At 35.6% G+C, this 15,274-nt stretch overlaps 2 protein-coding genes across 3 annotated transcripts; both read right to left on the reverse strand.

Annotated features, from left to right (window-relative positions):
* Positions 1-265: 265 nt before the first annotated feature.
* LOC125077175 (carnitine O-acetyltransferase-like) lies at positions 266-7,304 on the reverse strand. Of its 2 annotated transcripts, none has more exons than XM_047689011.1 (13): positions 6,915-7,304; positions 6,721-6,750; positions 6,392-6,631; positions 5,725-5,936; positions 5,436-5,586; positions 5,010-5,184; positions 4,626-4,810; positions 4,177-4,277; positions 3,829-3,948; positions 2,669-2,791; positions 2,152-2,350; positions 974-1,111; positions 266-887 (listed from the first exon to the last, which is right to left on the reverse strand). In XM_047689011.1, exons 1-13 carry the CDS (start codon positions 6,957-6,959, stop codon positions 672-674), a joined length of 1,935 nt encoding a protein of 644 aa, XP_047544967.1. In that variant the 5' UTR covers positions 6,960-7,304; the 3' UTR covers positions 266-671. The 2 variants fall into 2 exon arrangements, with proteins under 2 accessions (XP_047544967.1, XP_047544968.1); XM_047689012.1 differs by having other exon boundaries at positions 7,084-7,303.
* Positions 7,305-8,604: 1,300 nt separating this feature from the next.
* Positions 8,605-15,162, reverse strand: LOC125077198 (kinesin-associated protein 3). Its single transcript, XM_047689055.1, has 12 exons — positions 14,984-15,162; positions 14,668-14,851; positions 13,800-14,038; positions 13,104-13,668; positions 12,919-13,019; positions 12,474-12,716; positions 12,225-12,399; positions 11,827-12,054; positions 11,636-11,754; positions 10,842-10,986; positions 9,611-9,683; positions 8,605-9,148 (listed from the first exon to the last, which is right to left on the reverse strand). The coding sequence occupies exons 2-12, from the start codon at positions 14,822-14,824 to the stop codon at positions 9,037-9,039; spliced, it is 2,157 nt and encodes a 718-aa protein (XP_047545011.1). The 5' UTR covers positions 14,825-14,851; positions 14,984-15,162; the 3' UTR covers positions 8,605-9,036.
* Positions 15,163-15,274: the final 112 nt, after the last annotated feature.

Raw genomic sequence — 15,274 nt, forward strand, 5'->3', positions numbered from 1 at the left:
ATTCCATTTATTTATTTAAACATTCTAATTTTAATTATATGTATAAAGATGTGGCTCTATATTTTATAAAAAATTAGTCCGTTGGATTCCGTCGATAACAATTTATTAATGTAGATTTTCAAATTTTCTATTAAAATTTACAAATCTGAAAATTGAAACTTCATTTATGGTGTTATGAAATTAATCTATATGTTTTACTCAAGAAAAAAAGAATAGGCGCTTCACTCAAATTATGAACTGAACCTGCAGAAATAAATACACAAAGTTATATTAAAAATATTTTATTTGGGTATTTGAGGTTAAAAAAATGAGACCAGGTATGCTCATACATGACTAAAAGTCACAGTTTTTCCCATTATAGACATAAGTTAACAAGTGTTTGTTTTATATATTTTCATTTGCTGGTCTTGTGTAAATATCACATCTTTTTACAATATATAACATTATAGTTATTAAATAAAATATTTCGCATACTTTCAAAAATGAAAATCTATAATGTATAGAAAATATTTTTTACCAAACCGTAAATATTTTGAATATATTACATATTTACAATGTAACACTTAGTCTTAGATATAGTTATCAAAAAGCATTCATGAATGTCTTATTAAAGTAGATCTTTTAAAAAAAGAACACAAAAATAATGCAAGCCCGTCGCCACGGCAAGGCGCTCAGAGCTTGGACTGCGTGGCGCGCAGCAGCACGTCGTGCATGTCCGTGAGCGCGTGCTCGAGCGCGGCGCGGTACGGCGCGCTGGCGGTGTCGGGGTGCGCCGCGAAGGCCGCGGTGGCGAAGTTCACGTCGTCGTCGCGCGGGTTGTAGCACGTCGCGTACCCGTCCGGCACCAGCGGCCCGTAGCACATGAAGCCGTCGCACCGGCACGCCACCTGCGTCATACGGCCGTTTCCTCGGGTTATTATTATAGTGTGTGAGAATCGCGAGCGCTGTTACTGAAATAAGATTATGTAATCACCTGACTCGTGGAAATTCTCATGTGAGCGCTTCGTACGTATCCGGGGTCGGAGTATATTTTCGGTAATTCGATACCATTTTCGATCGCTATCAACTTCAATCCCAATAAATGTCTATCGACGCCTAAACCTTGTAATGCCTGTGAAAAACAAATTAATTACTCTACCACAAATCGACAAATCCACCAACTAGCGTAAAAAATATATTTACAATTTACATATCACGTACTTATGATTTTAAGTTGCTAATATGCCGATGTTGGAGGGTAAGTGACTCCTAATTAGCATTATCAGTTAGAATATGTAAATTTTAGCAGTAGGGTATTAAACAGTCTTTATGCACCTCAACTGAAGAAAATCGAATCCAATCGAGGGAAAATTATCTTTACGAGGCCTCTTTCTCGAAAATCTCGCGATGTACAAGAGTAGGGTGATAGTAATGCAGAAACAACTTTCACTAATGATAAGAGAATCTGATTTGACATTCTTTGTCTGATTAATGTCAACGCAAGATGGGTATCGAGTCGAATTTTTACTGGGGATGAAGCCAGGGTTCGTCATTATCAACTTAAGTCAACGGCACATGACCTCCCAAGAAATTAAGGAGCTACAGCCGATTGGAAAACTATTATTTTGAGACTGCGGAGGAATCATTTTCGTCGATTTTAAAGATAATGGCGTCCCCAGAACTAAATGATATCCTAGAGCGGTTATAAACCCTACCAAAAAAAGAAGGTTCAAATGGACTAACTAAGTTGTACTTCTACGTGAACAAAAAGACAATTGGAAATAATAACTTCAAACAGAAACATTCTCTATACTACGAGTATTATTAGCATTAGCATTAGAAGCCTGTAAATTTCCCACTGCTGGGCTAAAGGCCTCCTCCCCTTGAGGAGAAGGTTTGGAGCATAATTCACCACGCTGCTCCAATGCGGGTTGGTGGAATACACATGTGGCAGAATTTCCTTGAAATGAGACACATGCAGGTTTCCTCACGATGTGTTCTTTCACCGCCGAGTACGAGATGAATTATAAATACCAATTAAGCACATGAAATTTCAGTGGTGCCTGCCTGGGTTTGAACCCGACATCATCGGTTAAGATGCACGCGTTCTAACCACTTTTTCGCATAAGATTTGATGGAATCTTACGCGAAAAAGCCCGCTCGAGCGCGTACCTGCACGGTGTAGTCCTTGTGCGCCTTGACGGCGCCGTGCAGCGCGGCGAGCTTGTCGCGCGGCGCGGCGCGCGCGTCCAGCATGGCGCGCGCGAACTGCACGGACTGCACCGAGCACGAGCGGATGGTCTCCGTGCGCCCGCCCGCGTACATGCGCGTCGCCGCCGACTCGTAGTGAGCGCCCGGCGTGCCGTGTAGCCTGCGCCGCGTTGTCGTTTCACATTTTATTTATTTCAGCACGTTATCATAATAATATAGTACAAATTGTTATAAATGGATCTAGATGTACAAAATACGAGGCGCCGTGCTTGTTAGAGCGCCATTATGATGTCGCGTACCGTGCTGAGTGTTGTGACGTCAAATAAGCATGAAAACTGTCGGCGCGATGATTGAAATTCTCTTTTTCTAGGAGTAAAATGAAAACCAAAAAATAAACCAGGCGTAAATAATGTTCGTTAATAAAGTTTTTATTCGCATAAACATACGAATATCTGCTAGGTTTTAAATACTATCTCACTTGTAAAAAGCATATTGCATTGCCATCTGGAGATAGCTGTCAGGGCTCATTTTGTGCGACTTGATAAAGTTCTTGCCGTATCTGTCGAACTTGAAGCAATTTAAGTCTAGGTCTGCAACTAATCTGTAACAAACGATAAAATATCCTCTTTAGTGCAACAATAAAGTGAAAAATATAATATTTGTTGGTTAACAGCGCTAAAACCATCGCCTTAACGTAGTACAATTACACAGGGCACAGGGCCCAACGCCATTCTCACGAGGTCTATATTTTCGATTATACGGTAAAAAAAACGATTTTATATTGAAATGGGATAACAACAATATTTGGAGAGTAAATGATTTTTTTTTAATTATCTGACAACACTGAGCGGTAATAATAAAAACTGGTCAAGTCAACTGGTCTGTCTCAAGTCGATAACACTACATTTTATTTATATAAGAACATTAAGTTCTTAAATATATACAAATATAAAAGAAAAATAAATACTGTATAAATCTGGACCGCGTGGAATGGTGGCAAGAATGCTTAGCAGCATTTCCCCGTTGAATCGCAATTCCTATTTTCTGGGCAAAAAACGAACCAGTCCTCCTATCACCAGTGGAGACAATAAGGCGAGGTGTTATACTTTTAATGAAGCTTTTTGCACTAATACTCCAAGGGCCAAATGTTTCGACAGCAAATGGGACATATTACTTATATTTACGTATCACCAACGGGGATCATATTCTCGTTTGATAAAGTGCTAAGACAGCTCTGATAACGAAGTGATAAGTTTAACTATTTTACGTGGCACGTATCACCAAACTGAAATATAATATAACCGTGTGCCCTGAACTCCTTTTCGCCGTATTGGATAATATCTAATCCAGTAACGAAAATACAGTAATATATCCATAAACGCAGGTACACCATAGTGGGTACTATGGTGTACCTGCGTTTGTGAACAAACTTGTTAACTGTAATGATCTCTTGCACTAATCTTTGTTGAGAATAGCTGCTGTTACCGAAATCGCGCAAGAGGACCTCATGATCATCACCACAACAACAATTATTATTAAATATTTTGGATTTATTTTCACAAACCACTATCTTTAAACTTAAGAAACTAGTCATTGTTCTATACTCCCAAAGTTATTTAAATATAAAAAGTTACATACTTATCTAAGTTAGTTTTTGCTGTTGATATCATCTCGGCGACTTCTTTGTTAACGTTGAATGTGAGTCGGACAGGATCCTTCGGACTCGAAGATGAAGATTCAACCGGTTTATCCTGCTCTCTATAAAAATAATAAAAGTTATAATAAAAGTGGCTACCATAATATACCATCTGTTTGTTGTTCTTTCACGGCCAAACCACGAACAGATTTGATAAAATTTGGTATGAAGTAAGCTTGAACCCAAAGGAAGGACGTTTTAGCTTTTTATTTTAGTTTTTTTTTTATGCCTAACACCTGACGAGCAGACAATTTGTAACATATAGAACAATATGTACAATACAAACTTACATGTACTTAATAATGAAATCAGTCAGTACAGCTATCGGTTGTCCTTCGGCAGGGGAATGTTCGTAAGTGAGGCCTGTGATGCCGTCTGCTCCGACGATGAACTAAGGGTTTGTAATGTTTTTGGATTCTTAAAATACATTTAAGGATTCTATATAAGTATATGTATTTAGAAAAAAAATGTTTCTGTTCATTATTAATTAAAAAAAGATGATGTTTATTGGGCGGCGGAATTCGTAACATATTATTTAAAATTAATAGTTCTACATACATCATACATTTGTCAATGACCAGGCGGAACGCGGTAATTTTTTTTTTGTCAACAATCTATAATAATGCCATTGATCCTGCCATTGGAATAGGCACAGTGTGCAATATAAAAAGTTACTACCATCAACTGCATATTTTTGTACGTTTGTAATGATGACAATTATTACAAGGCATTCTTCTACCTGTATAGTTTTGTCGAACCATCGATTGGCGCCATTGCTGCGCGAGCCGCCGCCGTGTATAGTCTGAGCGGCGGCGAGCGTGCGTTGTGGGTCGCCCTCCAAGCGCCACACGCCTGTCGCGGCGTCCAGACACAGCACCGCTAGGCTCGTCTCGACGTCCAAGAGGGACTCTCTGTTCACTTTATCTGAAAAGTATAGGAAGGTAGAATATCTTTCGTTCTGCTATTTAGATTTTATTATCCACCCAGTAATCCCATATGTGATTGTTAGTTTTGTACTTTTAGTTATTTCTACAAAAATCTTGTACGTTTATATTGGGATACAATAATTTAATTTTGTCATTTCTACTCTATGATGTAATTGATTAGATAAATTTAATCTCACCTTTGCTGAGCAGCTGATAAGCCTTTGCCCAGTTATCTCTGTTTTCGGAGGTAAGAACACCAATTGCATCACTAGCTGGAGTTGATGATAAATCAACTACTTTCTTTAAAATTTGAGAAATTTGATCTTCATTTAACCTTTTGCCATCACTGCCCCAAAGATCGACTCGGAAAATCTGCAAATATTTATTATCAATAAATTTTTCTAGTAACTATAGTTTATTTGTATACAATAAAGACTGAAAAGCTAGACATGAGACGCCTAGCGTCTTTGAATGAGAGCTTGTAAGTTTAATTGGAGTGTAAAATAGCAATAGTAATAATTTCTCGACACAGATATTTTTATATCCTTTTTTTGTAATATAAATGTTTATAGAAACAATTTATTGATAACTGAATTCATTTATCAGTATTAAAAATATCTTACATGGTTATTATGTATTACAGTTACATGTTTAGAATCATTAAATGATAATTTGTCTCGTTTTTCAATTGGTATGCGGCAAGTTCCAAATATCTTTTTATATTGTGACATATCCAGGGGACTTTTTCCCATCATTTCAACTGGAATTTTATCACTAAAAATAAAAAAAAAAACAACATAAAATCTTTAGAAGATGTATCTTTTTTCAAAAATATATATTAATTATTTTGGATGGCTTTTGATGTTAATTAAATATTATTAAGTTGTAAAAAAAAATGTAAAAGTAACTAACTTATCTATTAAAGCCTTGTAATCTAAGGCAGCTAATAAAGTTTTAGCTGCATACTTTAATTGGTCTTGCTGGTTGTTAAATTTACGGAAAGGAAAAACCAGGCCTGGACTAGAAAATACTACTACAGGGTCCCGATATTCTAAGTATGCTGTATTAAGCCACCAATCTTCAAGCCAGTTTTGATGTTGTTCAGCTCTCTTTTCTAAAAGACTCTGAAAAACATATTATTAATAAATTAAAAATGCAATATCTTCCTTATTCTGTAATAACAGAATAAGGAAGTTAATTTTATTTATTTGTAAAGGCAGTTGAATTTTGTATTTTCTAATAAACAAATGCTATATAATGACAATAAAAGTGTGTTCTTGAGATGATGATACTACTAACGCCCATTTAATTAAAAAAACCTAATAAAGAAAAAATTTGCAAAATTTTATAAAATCTTTTATTTTATCTAAAAATTAAAATTAATAATGTTTTTAAATTATTTTAAGAATACAATCAACTTTTTTTTAATTTACAATTGAATTTAGAATGTGTAGATTTAATGTCACAAACTCTTATCTTAGTTTGTTACTTTGTAATAGGTATATATGTAGTAACATGAAGTTATTTAACTTTATTTCCTTAAAGATGACTATTGTTCCGGACATTTATTTTAATTTACCTGTAATTTTTGCCCCATACCAGTTTCAAATTCCTTGACAAGATTACAAGTTGTATTAAATTCTGCATCATTCAAAAAGGGTTGGACTGATTTCAGATATTTATTCAGGGTGTCTCCAAGTTTTGGCACTGGTAACCTTGGCAAATTTTGCACCTTACTTGAAGGTTTAGTTGATGTGTAATTGCATTTTATGTGAAAAGAACTGGCATATGGTTCTAAAAGACAACTCTTCAAGGACGTCTATAATAAAAATAATAATGTTTAATTTACTGGTTTTAATATTTTTACTTTTAAAACAACTCTGCTACTTTTTAACAAATAATACTTACTAATCTCAAACCACGAAGCATTTTAAATTCCTGCGAGAAAAGGAAATAATTAAAATTAAATAAATAAGTATATTTTACTACAGTTTCATAATTATTTATTTGTACTATTTACTTATTTAACATATTTTTGCTCAATATGGTTCAAAATAATGACATTTTGAATGCAGGTAGCATAAAAAATTATGAAAACTTACTTCGTACTCGAGATTGGACTTTTGAACTTGGCTATTGATAGACATGAAAGTAACTTCACTAAAAAAGATATGTTATCAAAACAGCGATCTCATGCGATATAGGAAAGTGAAAGGAATCTGTTAGCTGGTAAGTAATTCACACGTAAAATATCGCTTGCCATTCACTTACTAGTTTCTCAAAACCGGTTGTTTTATCAACTTTAAAACATGTAAACTGTAAGAAACGCTCGTTCGTTTATACTGAAAATCTACAAGCACTAACTTTTTACCTAATCTTGATTCATGTACCTATTGTATAATACATAAATTAAGGAAAACACAGCTACTAAGTCGACACAAGCTGTATCTTTGTGAAATGCTAAGTATTACTAATAGTAATATATATCGCTCGTATCATTTGACATTTCATCGGTAATGTATCCCAAAGAGTAAATAAAAAAGAGTTGTCATGTGTCAACTGTCAAATGAGTATATTGTTATGATGAGTAAATGTCAACCGTCATCTTCATGTTTTGTTGGCAATTGGCATTAATGACATTTTATTTTATGGTATATATTCTGATTTAAAACTAAAGACGAACAGCTAACGAACAGCTGAACACATTACATTACATACATACATTCATTCTTACATACATTCTTATTAAACCTCAATTGTAACAAAAAAATAATTCTTCGAACAATGAAAAATAGTTAACTAGTTGTATGTATCTTCATCCCCAACTTAAGACAACCCGTATATCTCGTAACTACTAATTATTAGTCGACATAAAACAAATGTTTATCATTAATAACATAAGCATAAACAATTTAGGTCCGTCTACATCAGATATCACATGAGATTCTTTTGGACTTTTACCAATAAAGCTCTCTCAAGAGCAACAGCTTTGAAAATATAATACATATCTATATGTGTCTAGGTACTTCTTGTAACCCTGGTTTTTCTTCAGGGAAGACCTTGTGTCCTTACTATTATTTTCAAATTTTATTTAAACTCACTGTATTCCAATTAAGAAAAGAGTAAGGATAAACAAACCTTATGTTAATATATTCCGTCATATTGATTATAGGTCTTCTATATAATGTATTAAAAACATTTAAACATAACATAAGCAGCCTGTAAATTTCTCACAGCTGGGCTAAAGCCTCTTCTCCCTTTGAGGAGAAGGTTTGAAGCATATTCCACGACACTGCTTCAATGCGGGTTGGTGGATACACATGTGGTAGAAATTCGATGAAATTAAAGACATGCAGGTTTCCTCACGATGTTTTCCTTCACTGCCGAGCACGAGATTAATAAATTAAGCACATGAAAATTCAGTGAATTAGGTAAGCACCTGGGTTTGAACCCACAATCCTCGGTTAAGATGCGCGCGTTCTAACCACTTAGCCATCTCGTCTCTATGTTTATCTCGGACTAAAAACATTTATTGGTTAATTAATCTTTTTTGATAATACAACACTTACCAATATATGTTATGAAAACAATAAATTATTTATTTGAGATCTCAATATTATGATAATAATTCTAGGTCTAAGATGTTTATTTACCTTTACTCTTCCTGCTATTGAAATAGGCTTATAGGTATTATTTAAGGCATACTCACTTTTTGTGGCAAACATATATTGTAAAAAAATAAAAAAAACAGCTTGGTATAATTACATATTTATTTGCACTTGAACATAATGCATAGTATCAGATATTTATATATTGTGTAGAATATAACAAAAATCTAATACTTTGTTATAAAGCATATGATTGTAGGTTTTTTATTAAGGTTTAAATGACTGTATTAGTAAACATTTTTTTATTTGTTTTCTCTTATAAAAAGGAACTTTTATTGCTCTATTAGCATCATCATTAATATAAGGGTAATGAATCAATGTTACAAGTTTTCTTAAAAGCTTGATGCGAAATAAAATGTTATCTAATACGAATAATTATAAAAATATGTGTAAAAGTCAATATTCTAAAATGTTGAATTATATGCAAGTAGTTCAATAATTTAAAAACTTAACATGAAAATAAATTATTTATGAGAGATCGAGTTAGATATCCAAATGAATCAAGCAAATATAATTGTCACTAGGATTTGTGTTATTTTCTATAACAATAAATATGTTAGGCAAATACATTAAGCTTCTTAGTGAATTGCGTGTCGTCTTCTGACGTTTTTCCTGATAACGAATCTGATAATCCTAATAATTCGTCACTTTGTCCATCTTGGGTATTTCTAAAAATTACAATAAATATATAATTAAAAAAATCTTAAGGCGCGTTCATTGTTAATTATTTATCATGTTTTCATTACATTAAAATACGCTATTATTAAAAATAAGAAAATTTAAGTATTCACTATTTAAATACTATTTTCGGAGCGTATGTTTTTCGAAAGAATGCAGAATTTCGAAATAGTATAAAATAATGTTAAATTAATTTCCTTATATTCCTAATGTGCCTAAACATATCTAATCTTAAATATTTGTTTTAGTTTGTCTTATGGAAATACAATAATAGTTAAATATTATGTAATAGATTATTTTTAATTTTACCAGAACCCATTTCGTTCGAACCAATTCGTTTCTCACTGTTAACTTTTTATTTACTTGTAATTTTCTTACTTAATAATCAAATTTATAAAACGAAATTCATTATTAACATTAAGGAATTTAATTAACATAGTATAATACTTTACCTGCTGTTCGCTCGATTAAAGTCAGCCTCTCCAGAAAAACTGTCTGAATCGTCGTTAAGTGATATTTGGGAATCTGTAAAGATGTAACAATCTATGAATCGTAACATAATTAATGGATGAAGGTGTTGTGTTACGCAGTCACCCTCGTCACGGCGACGGGGCGGGAATATCAGGAGGCGGCTCGTCGACCGAAGTCGAAACAGCTTTCACCGTTGATCGGTTGGAAATACTGTGATTGAGGGTCTCCATATCCAAATTGGAGGACCTTTTTTCCACGGTCCATGAAAGGTGATAAAGATGCAGACGATAAAGCTTCGGGCAGCATTTTGTCCAATTCGGCCCGAAGCTGGTCAACACCGCTACCACCCTGGGTCGCCAGCCCGCCACCTACCGAATATGGGAGAACCGATTCGCTATGCCGGCAACTCTATGTCAGGTTAATGAGATGGCACTGTACATCAATCAATTTGGATAGACGTCCTCACCGCTCGCAATCGGGCTCTCTTGCGGAAGTCGCAGAGGGTCATATCGGTGAGCAGGATTAGAGGTACTGTACTGTACAGTGCTGTGGACTACAGTGACACTTCTCGCGGTCCATTCTGAATACTCCAGGCGGAGGTGCTCGCAGAGATGTACAGCAGGATTAGAGGTACTGTACAGTGCTGTGGACTAGAGTGACACTTCTCGCGGTCCATTCTGAGAACTCCAGGCGGAGGTGCTCGCAGAGATGTACTGGTTCTGGAGAGAGGCGACGAACGACCTAATGATAGTGGAGGCGGTACGTTGAAAAACGCAACACGCTCACGTTCAGGATGACGCAGGTACGTACCGAACACGAATACTTCGGCAAGTACCTGCACGGTATAGCTCGGCGGGAAGTGTTACCCTTCTTCCACGAGTATACATCTAAATCAAGTTATAGGTTTGGTTACATCAAAAGCATTATACCATATTCATGTAACTTTGTGCTACCGACCACTAGCTGGCGTTTTAATAGTTTCCTAGATCACGCGACAATTTGATTTGATACGTTACTTGTACAAACTTCCTTTAATAAATATTTGAGTTCAACAACAGTGTGGAGTGTAATTTAGTAGCAAGTAAAGACAGGCAGGAGGAAGAAAGATAAATATACCTAAGATTTACATGTGCAGAAAAATAAAGAGGTTTCTTCATAGTAATTTGTTACAATTTATCAAAAAAAAAAAATTGAAAAAAAGAAGTTACATACCCGAGGTGGTGAGGCGGTGCGTGGTGAGGTACTCAGCCGAGAGGTAAGGCGGCAGGTCGTCACTCGCGTCGCCTGCACCGCCCTCCGCGCCCAGAGTCTCCACCACGGACAGCCACTGCCCGTTGTGGCAACGGAACCGCTCCAACTGTAGGATGAATGGATTTACTAATGTAAGTCTTGCAGTTTATAAAAATACTAGAGATGAAACGGATGTCCGGTAACTATCCGGTATGGATATAGGTACTATTCGGCAGGATGTACATCCGGCTGAATAAAAAAAACTGGATAAAAGAAACATATTTTTGAGTAATTAGTGGCTTAATTTAGTTTAGTATCACTTAACTTAAATATAATTAGTTTTAGTTTTGAATTTTTAATCACACAATAGTAAATTAATGTAATACAAAGAAAATGAATGAATTAGTACTCGTACTTCACTAAGGGCAAATTATGGTGAATAAATACTAATTTCTAATAAATAATTTGGCCAGCTTCAGAAAAAAGTCTTTCGCTATACACACTGCTGCAAGGTGCAGAAATGTAGATTTAGGTAAACTCTGTTAAATTTGGGTATTGTTTGGCATAAGCTGCCCACAAAGAATAAGGGTCGCAAATGTGATCGGCTAAGTTTCGCCGGATATCCGGCTATCCGGCCTCATCGTCGGCCGAATATCCGGTATCCGGCATCCGGCCAAAATGCTATCCGTTTCATCTCTAATAAATACCTCGTGTGGTAAGTAATAAAATAACTTTCATTATTCGTTTTATCATTACTTAATACAATTCCAACTCACTTTAATCCTTGCGGCCCATTCGTTTTGCATTTGCGAGATGATATCCAAACATGAATCGCACATTTTTCTTATTTCCACATTTTTGTCTTGCATGAGATCGATGAGGTACGCCGGAGCTTCTGCAAAGCACGAGAGACCATGAGAGTTTGTTTAGGGCGCGCGAGGTGGCGCATCGGGCGGAGGCTACGAACCCGTGCTCGAGACGAGGTACTGCGCGGCGCGCGGATGCGACAGCAGCTGACGGAAGGCGAACACGGTCTGCAGCACGTGGTCATCGTCGGCCTGGCGCTGCCGCAGCGCCGCCACTAGCGCCTCGCCCCCCCCTGCCGTCACCAGCGCGGCGGCCGCGCGCTCCTCTGCGCCCATCGCGCCCGCCGCCACCACCGCCTCCAGCACCAGCTCCGGGTCGCGCTGGTTAACTGCGGATGTTGTAACAAGTATTTAAGTGAGTCATAGTTTCGAATGATTGGTAGTGCTCAAAGAAGTCTGTCTAACCTGCTCTATTGAACACTACCAAATTGAATGCACCGAAAAAATATGTCATCCTTAAGACAAATTATTACAAGTTTTATTTTTCTTAAAAACCTACCTGGATCTAATATCTTCAGGATGCACGGAATTAAGTTGTATCTTTCGACGACGGCATATATATCGATATTATTGTTCAAATTCAGAATGTTGCTCAGTGTTCCCATACATTCGATGACAAATTCTTCAGACGCCTCATCACTCGTAACCGCGCCAGCTATGTCTCCTACGAATTCCTGAAACATATATCTCCATCAGCGAAAGTTGATCAATGCAAGCGTTCGACAAAGCGGGGCGCCGCCGAACTGACCACGAAGAGTGCCTTGTTCTGAGGGTGGTGCGACAGATTACGGACGAGCTTCATGAGCACGGCGTTGCGGTGTCGGAACGCGCGCGCCAGCAGCTCCCGCAGACGGCCCTCGGCCGACATCTGCTGCGCGGCGCGCTCGCTCCACGACAGGTTGACGCACAGCGCCAGCAGCACGTCCGTCGTGCCCGGCCCGCTCTCGCAACGCGCCTCGCTGTTCACGTTCAATAGCAGCATATCCGTCAACTGAAAGGGGTAATAATGGAATGGTCAGACTGGAGTTTTTTCAAACATTCGTATTGGAGAATAGCAGACCTGCACAAAGTCAGTTGCAGTTTAGGTTGATTGCTACTTTCAAGAATGTAAACGATAATGAATAAGAATTAATAATTATCGTTTACAATTGTTGTTGGTTGAAAAATATAAAATGTTCATTATAATTACTCACCAGTTTGACACAGTCAGATTGTGTAAACATTTGTTTGACGCGGTCATCCATACTGAGGTGGTAAAGTATTTTCATTGCTAAGTTTATATGTTTATCATCACCTTAAATTGTAAAATTGTATTCATTTACTTTTCAAATTCAATCTTATATCAATTTACATAATTTGTAAATATCGAATAACTTACTAGTAAATTGGATGAACTTTGGTAGCAAATTTATTTTGATCATTTTGTTTCGTAATTTAGTATCGAAGGTCAAATTAAAGAGTAGTTTTAAAGTAACATTCACCAAATCAGCATTAGGAGAATCTAACAAAGGAGCGAGTTTTTCAATAATTCCTTTGGAGGCCATTGCATTCTTATTTTCAATAAATATTGATAACTTTTGCAAAAATGAAACAATTAAAATCAGTAGATCAATATTTGAATGTCTTTCCATAGCTCCGATGAGCAAACCAACTATATCCTTTTTATGCATTTTTTCTTCTACTTTTACATTATCTGCTATGTTTAAAAGCATGTAAAAAGCAACTCTAAGCAACTGTTCTTGTCTTTTGGATAAAGTCTTGAGTTTTCTCTTCAGTTGTTCCTCATCACTCTTAGAAAGGAATTCATCAGATGCATGGCACAGATCTTCATGATAACTAGACACAATAGATCTAGTTTTTTGAATATTGACATCAGTGACTGCCCAAGTTCCAGATTTAGGACGTCTTTTCGGTTCTGGAATACGACTCTTTGGCAATTCATTCTGAAAATTATAAAAAATTTTAATTAGCAATTAAAAAAAGTATAACATGTTTTTAATAAAAATGCAAGCCATAAACGATTTACTTTCTGATAGAACATAAAAAAAATAAACAACATTTATAAGTTACTTGCTTTATCTGGTGTAATAACTTGCTTTTTTCCTTCAACTTTTTCTTTCCATTGATCATATCGTTTGAGTTCATAATCAATAACATCCATACATAGTGAGCCAATTTTGTACTGAATTATAACAGAATGAAACTCTATATAAGTAGAGAAACAGAAAAATGTATAAACAATGTTTGTACTTAATTCAATACTACGTTTCCATTCTTCTCTTAAGACTCTAGAAAGAGCACTCAGCAGGGCTTCTGAAAGTTAGGATTTAAAATTATTTTGCAAAACATGTAGACTTCAAATCCTTTAGACACAAATTGCCACTATTTAATTTATTAAATTTAGTAAGCAAAATCAAGCACTACCCCATAGCACTTTGAACAAGCTCATCTGGGTAGGTACTACCCACTTGTGACTTATTTTAGGCCTTTATAGCACTACATAGTTTGGTTCTTGTTTGAAGAATGAGTAAAGCAGTGTAATTACAGGCACAAGGGGCTTATCTTATTATATATATCTTATTAGGGGCTATCTATGTATATTCAGACACATAATTAATAGATAACATTCAAATTATCGATGCTCCAAAACCCGCATTGGAGCAGCGTGGCGGGATATGCTCCAAACCTTCTCTTCAAAGGGAGAGGATTTACAGGCTGTTAATGTGATGTATTCAAATTTCTTCAACACTGTTAGTTAAATAGATTAACTTAAAACATTCCCCACACAACAACACTTTAGAGACCATTAAGGACAGATGCGTCAAATTCATCAGCACAGAAAAGAAATTTTACATCTTTCCTACAACAATATTATTAAAAAAAAATTAAAATCCTTGCAATTAAGGTGTCATGCATATCAATCAACATAAAAATTAAATTACCGTTTCTAGCCAATTCAATTAAATTGTCTGGGTTTCTCGCAAGTTGTAATATTAGAGCAGATCCTTTAATTTTTTCTGGAATGTCATCATAAAGTAGTTCAACATAATCATCAATACGATTTAAGACAGCAACTGGAACACTTTCTATGGGACTCATAGTAGATGTTTCTTAACAAATTCAATCCTGGAATGGAATATTATTATAAAAAGTGTAAAAGCAACATTAAAACAATTAGGGACCCTTAAATTCTATCCATAACAATCATTTGGTCTAAGGATTAATGAAAATAATTTATATAATATTGATTATGCTCACAATCTTATAGAATGTTCTTCTATGTGGTCGTACATAAATTAACGGATTCCCTTCTATTAAATCAAATAAGGTTTTTAATAAAACTGTTATTGATCAATTGCAAAATTTAATTTTTATTCCCTTTTGTATTTGTAATATAATGGCCTTGTACACTTGTAATACTTGTATTGCTATGCACTAATCACTATTGACTAATATCATAGACTAAGAATTTTAAATGACAATTGATCTAATTGACATTTCACTTTCGGATAAGCCAAAGAGGATTATCTATGTCGAATGTAATTTTTC

This window comes from Vanessa atalanta, chromosome 3 (assembly GCF_905147765.1).
Source record: "Vanessa atalanta chromosome 3, ilVanAtal1.2, whole genome shotgun sequence".
NCBI lineage: Eukaryota > Metazoa > Arthropoda > Insecta > Lepidoptera > Nymphalidae > Vanessa > Vanessa atalanta.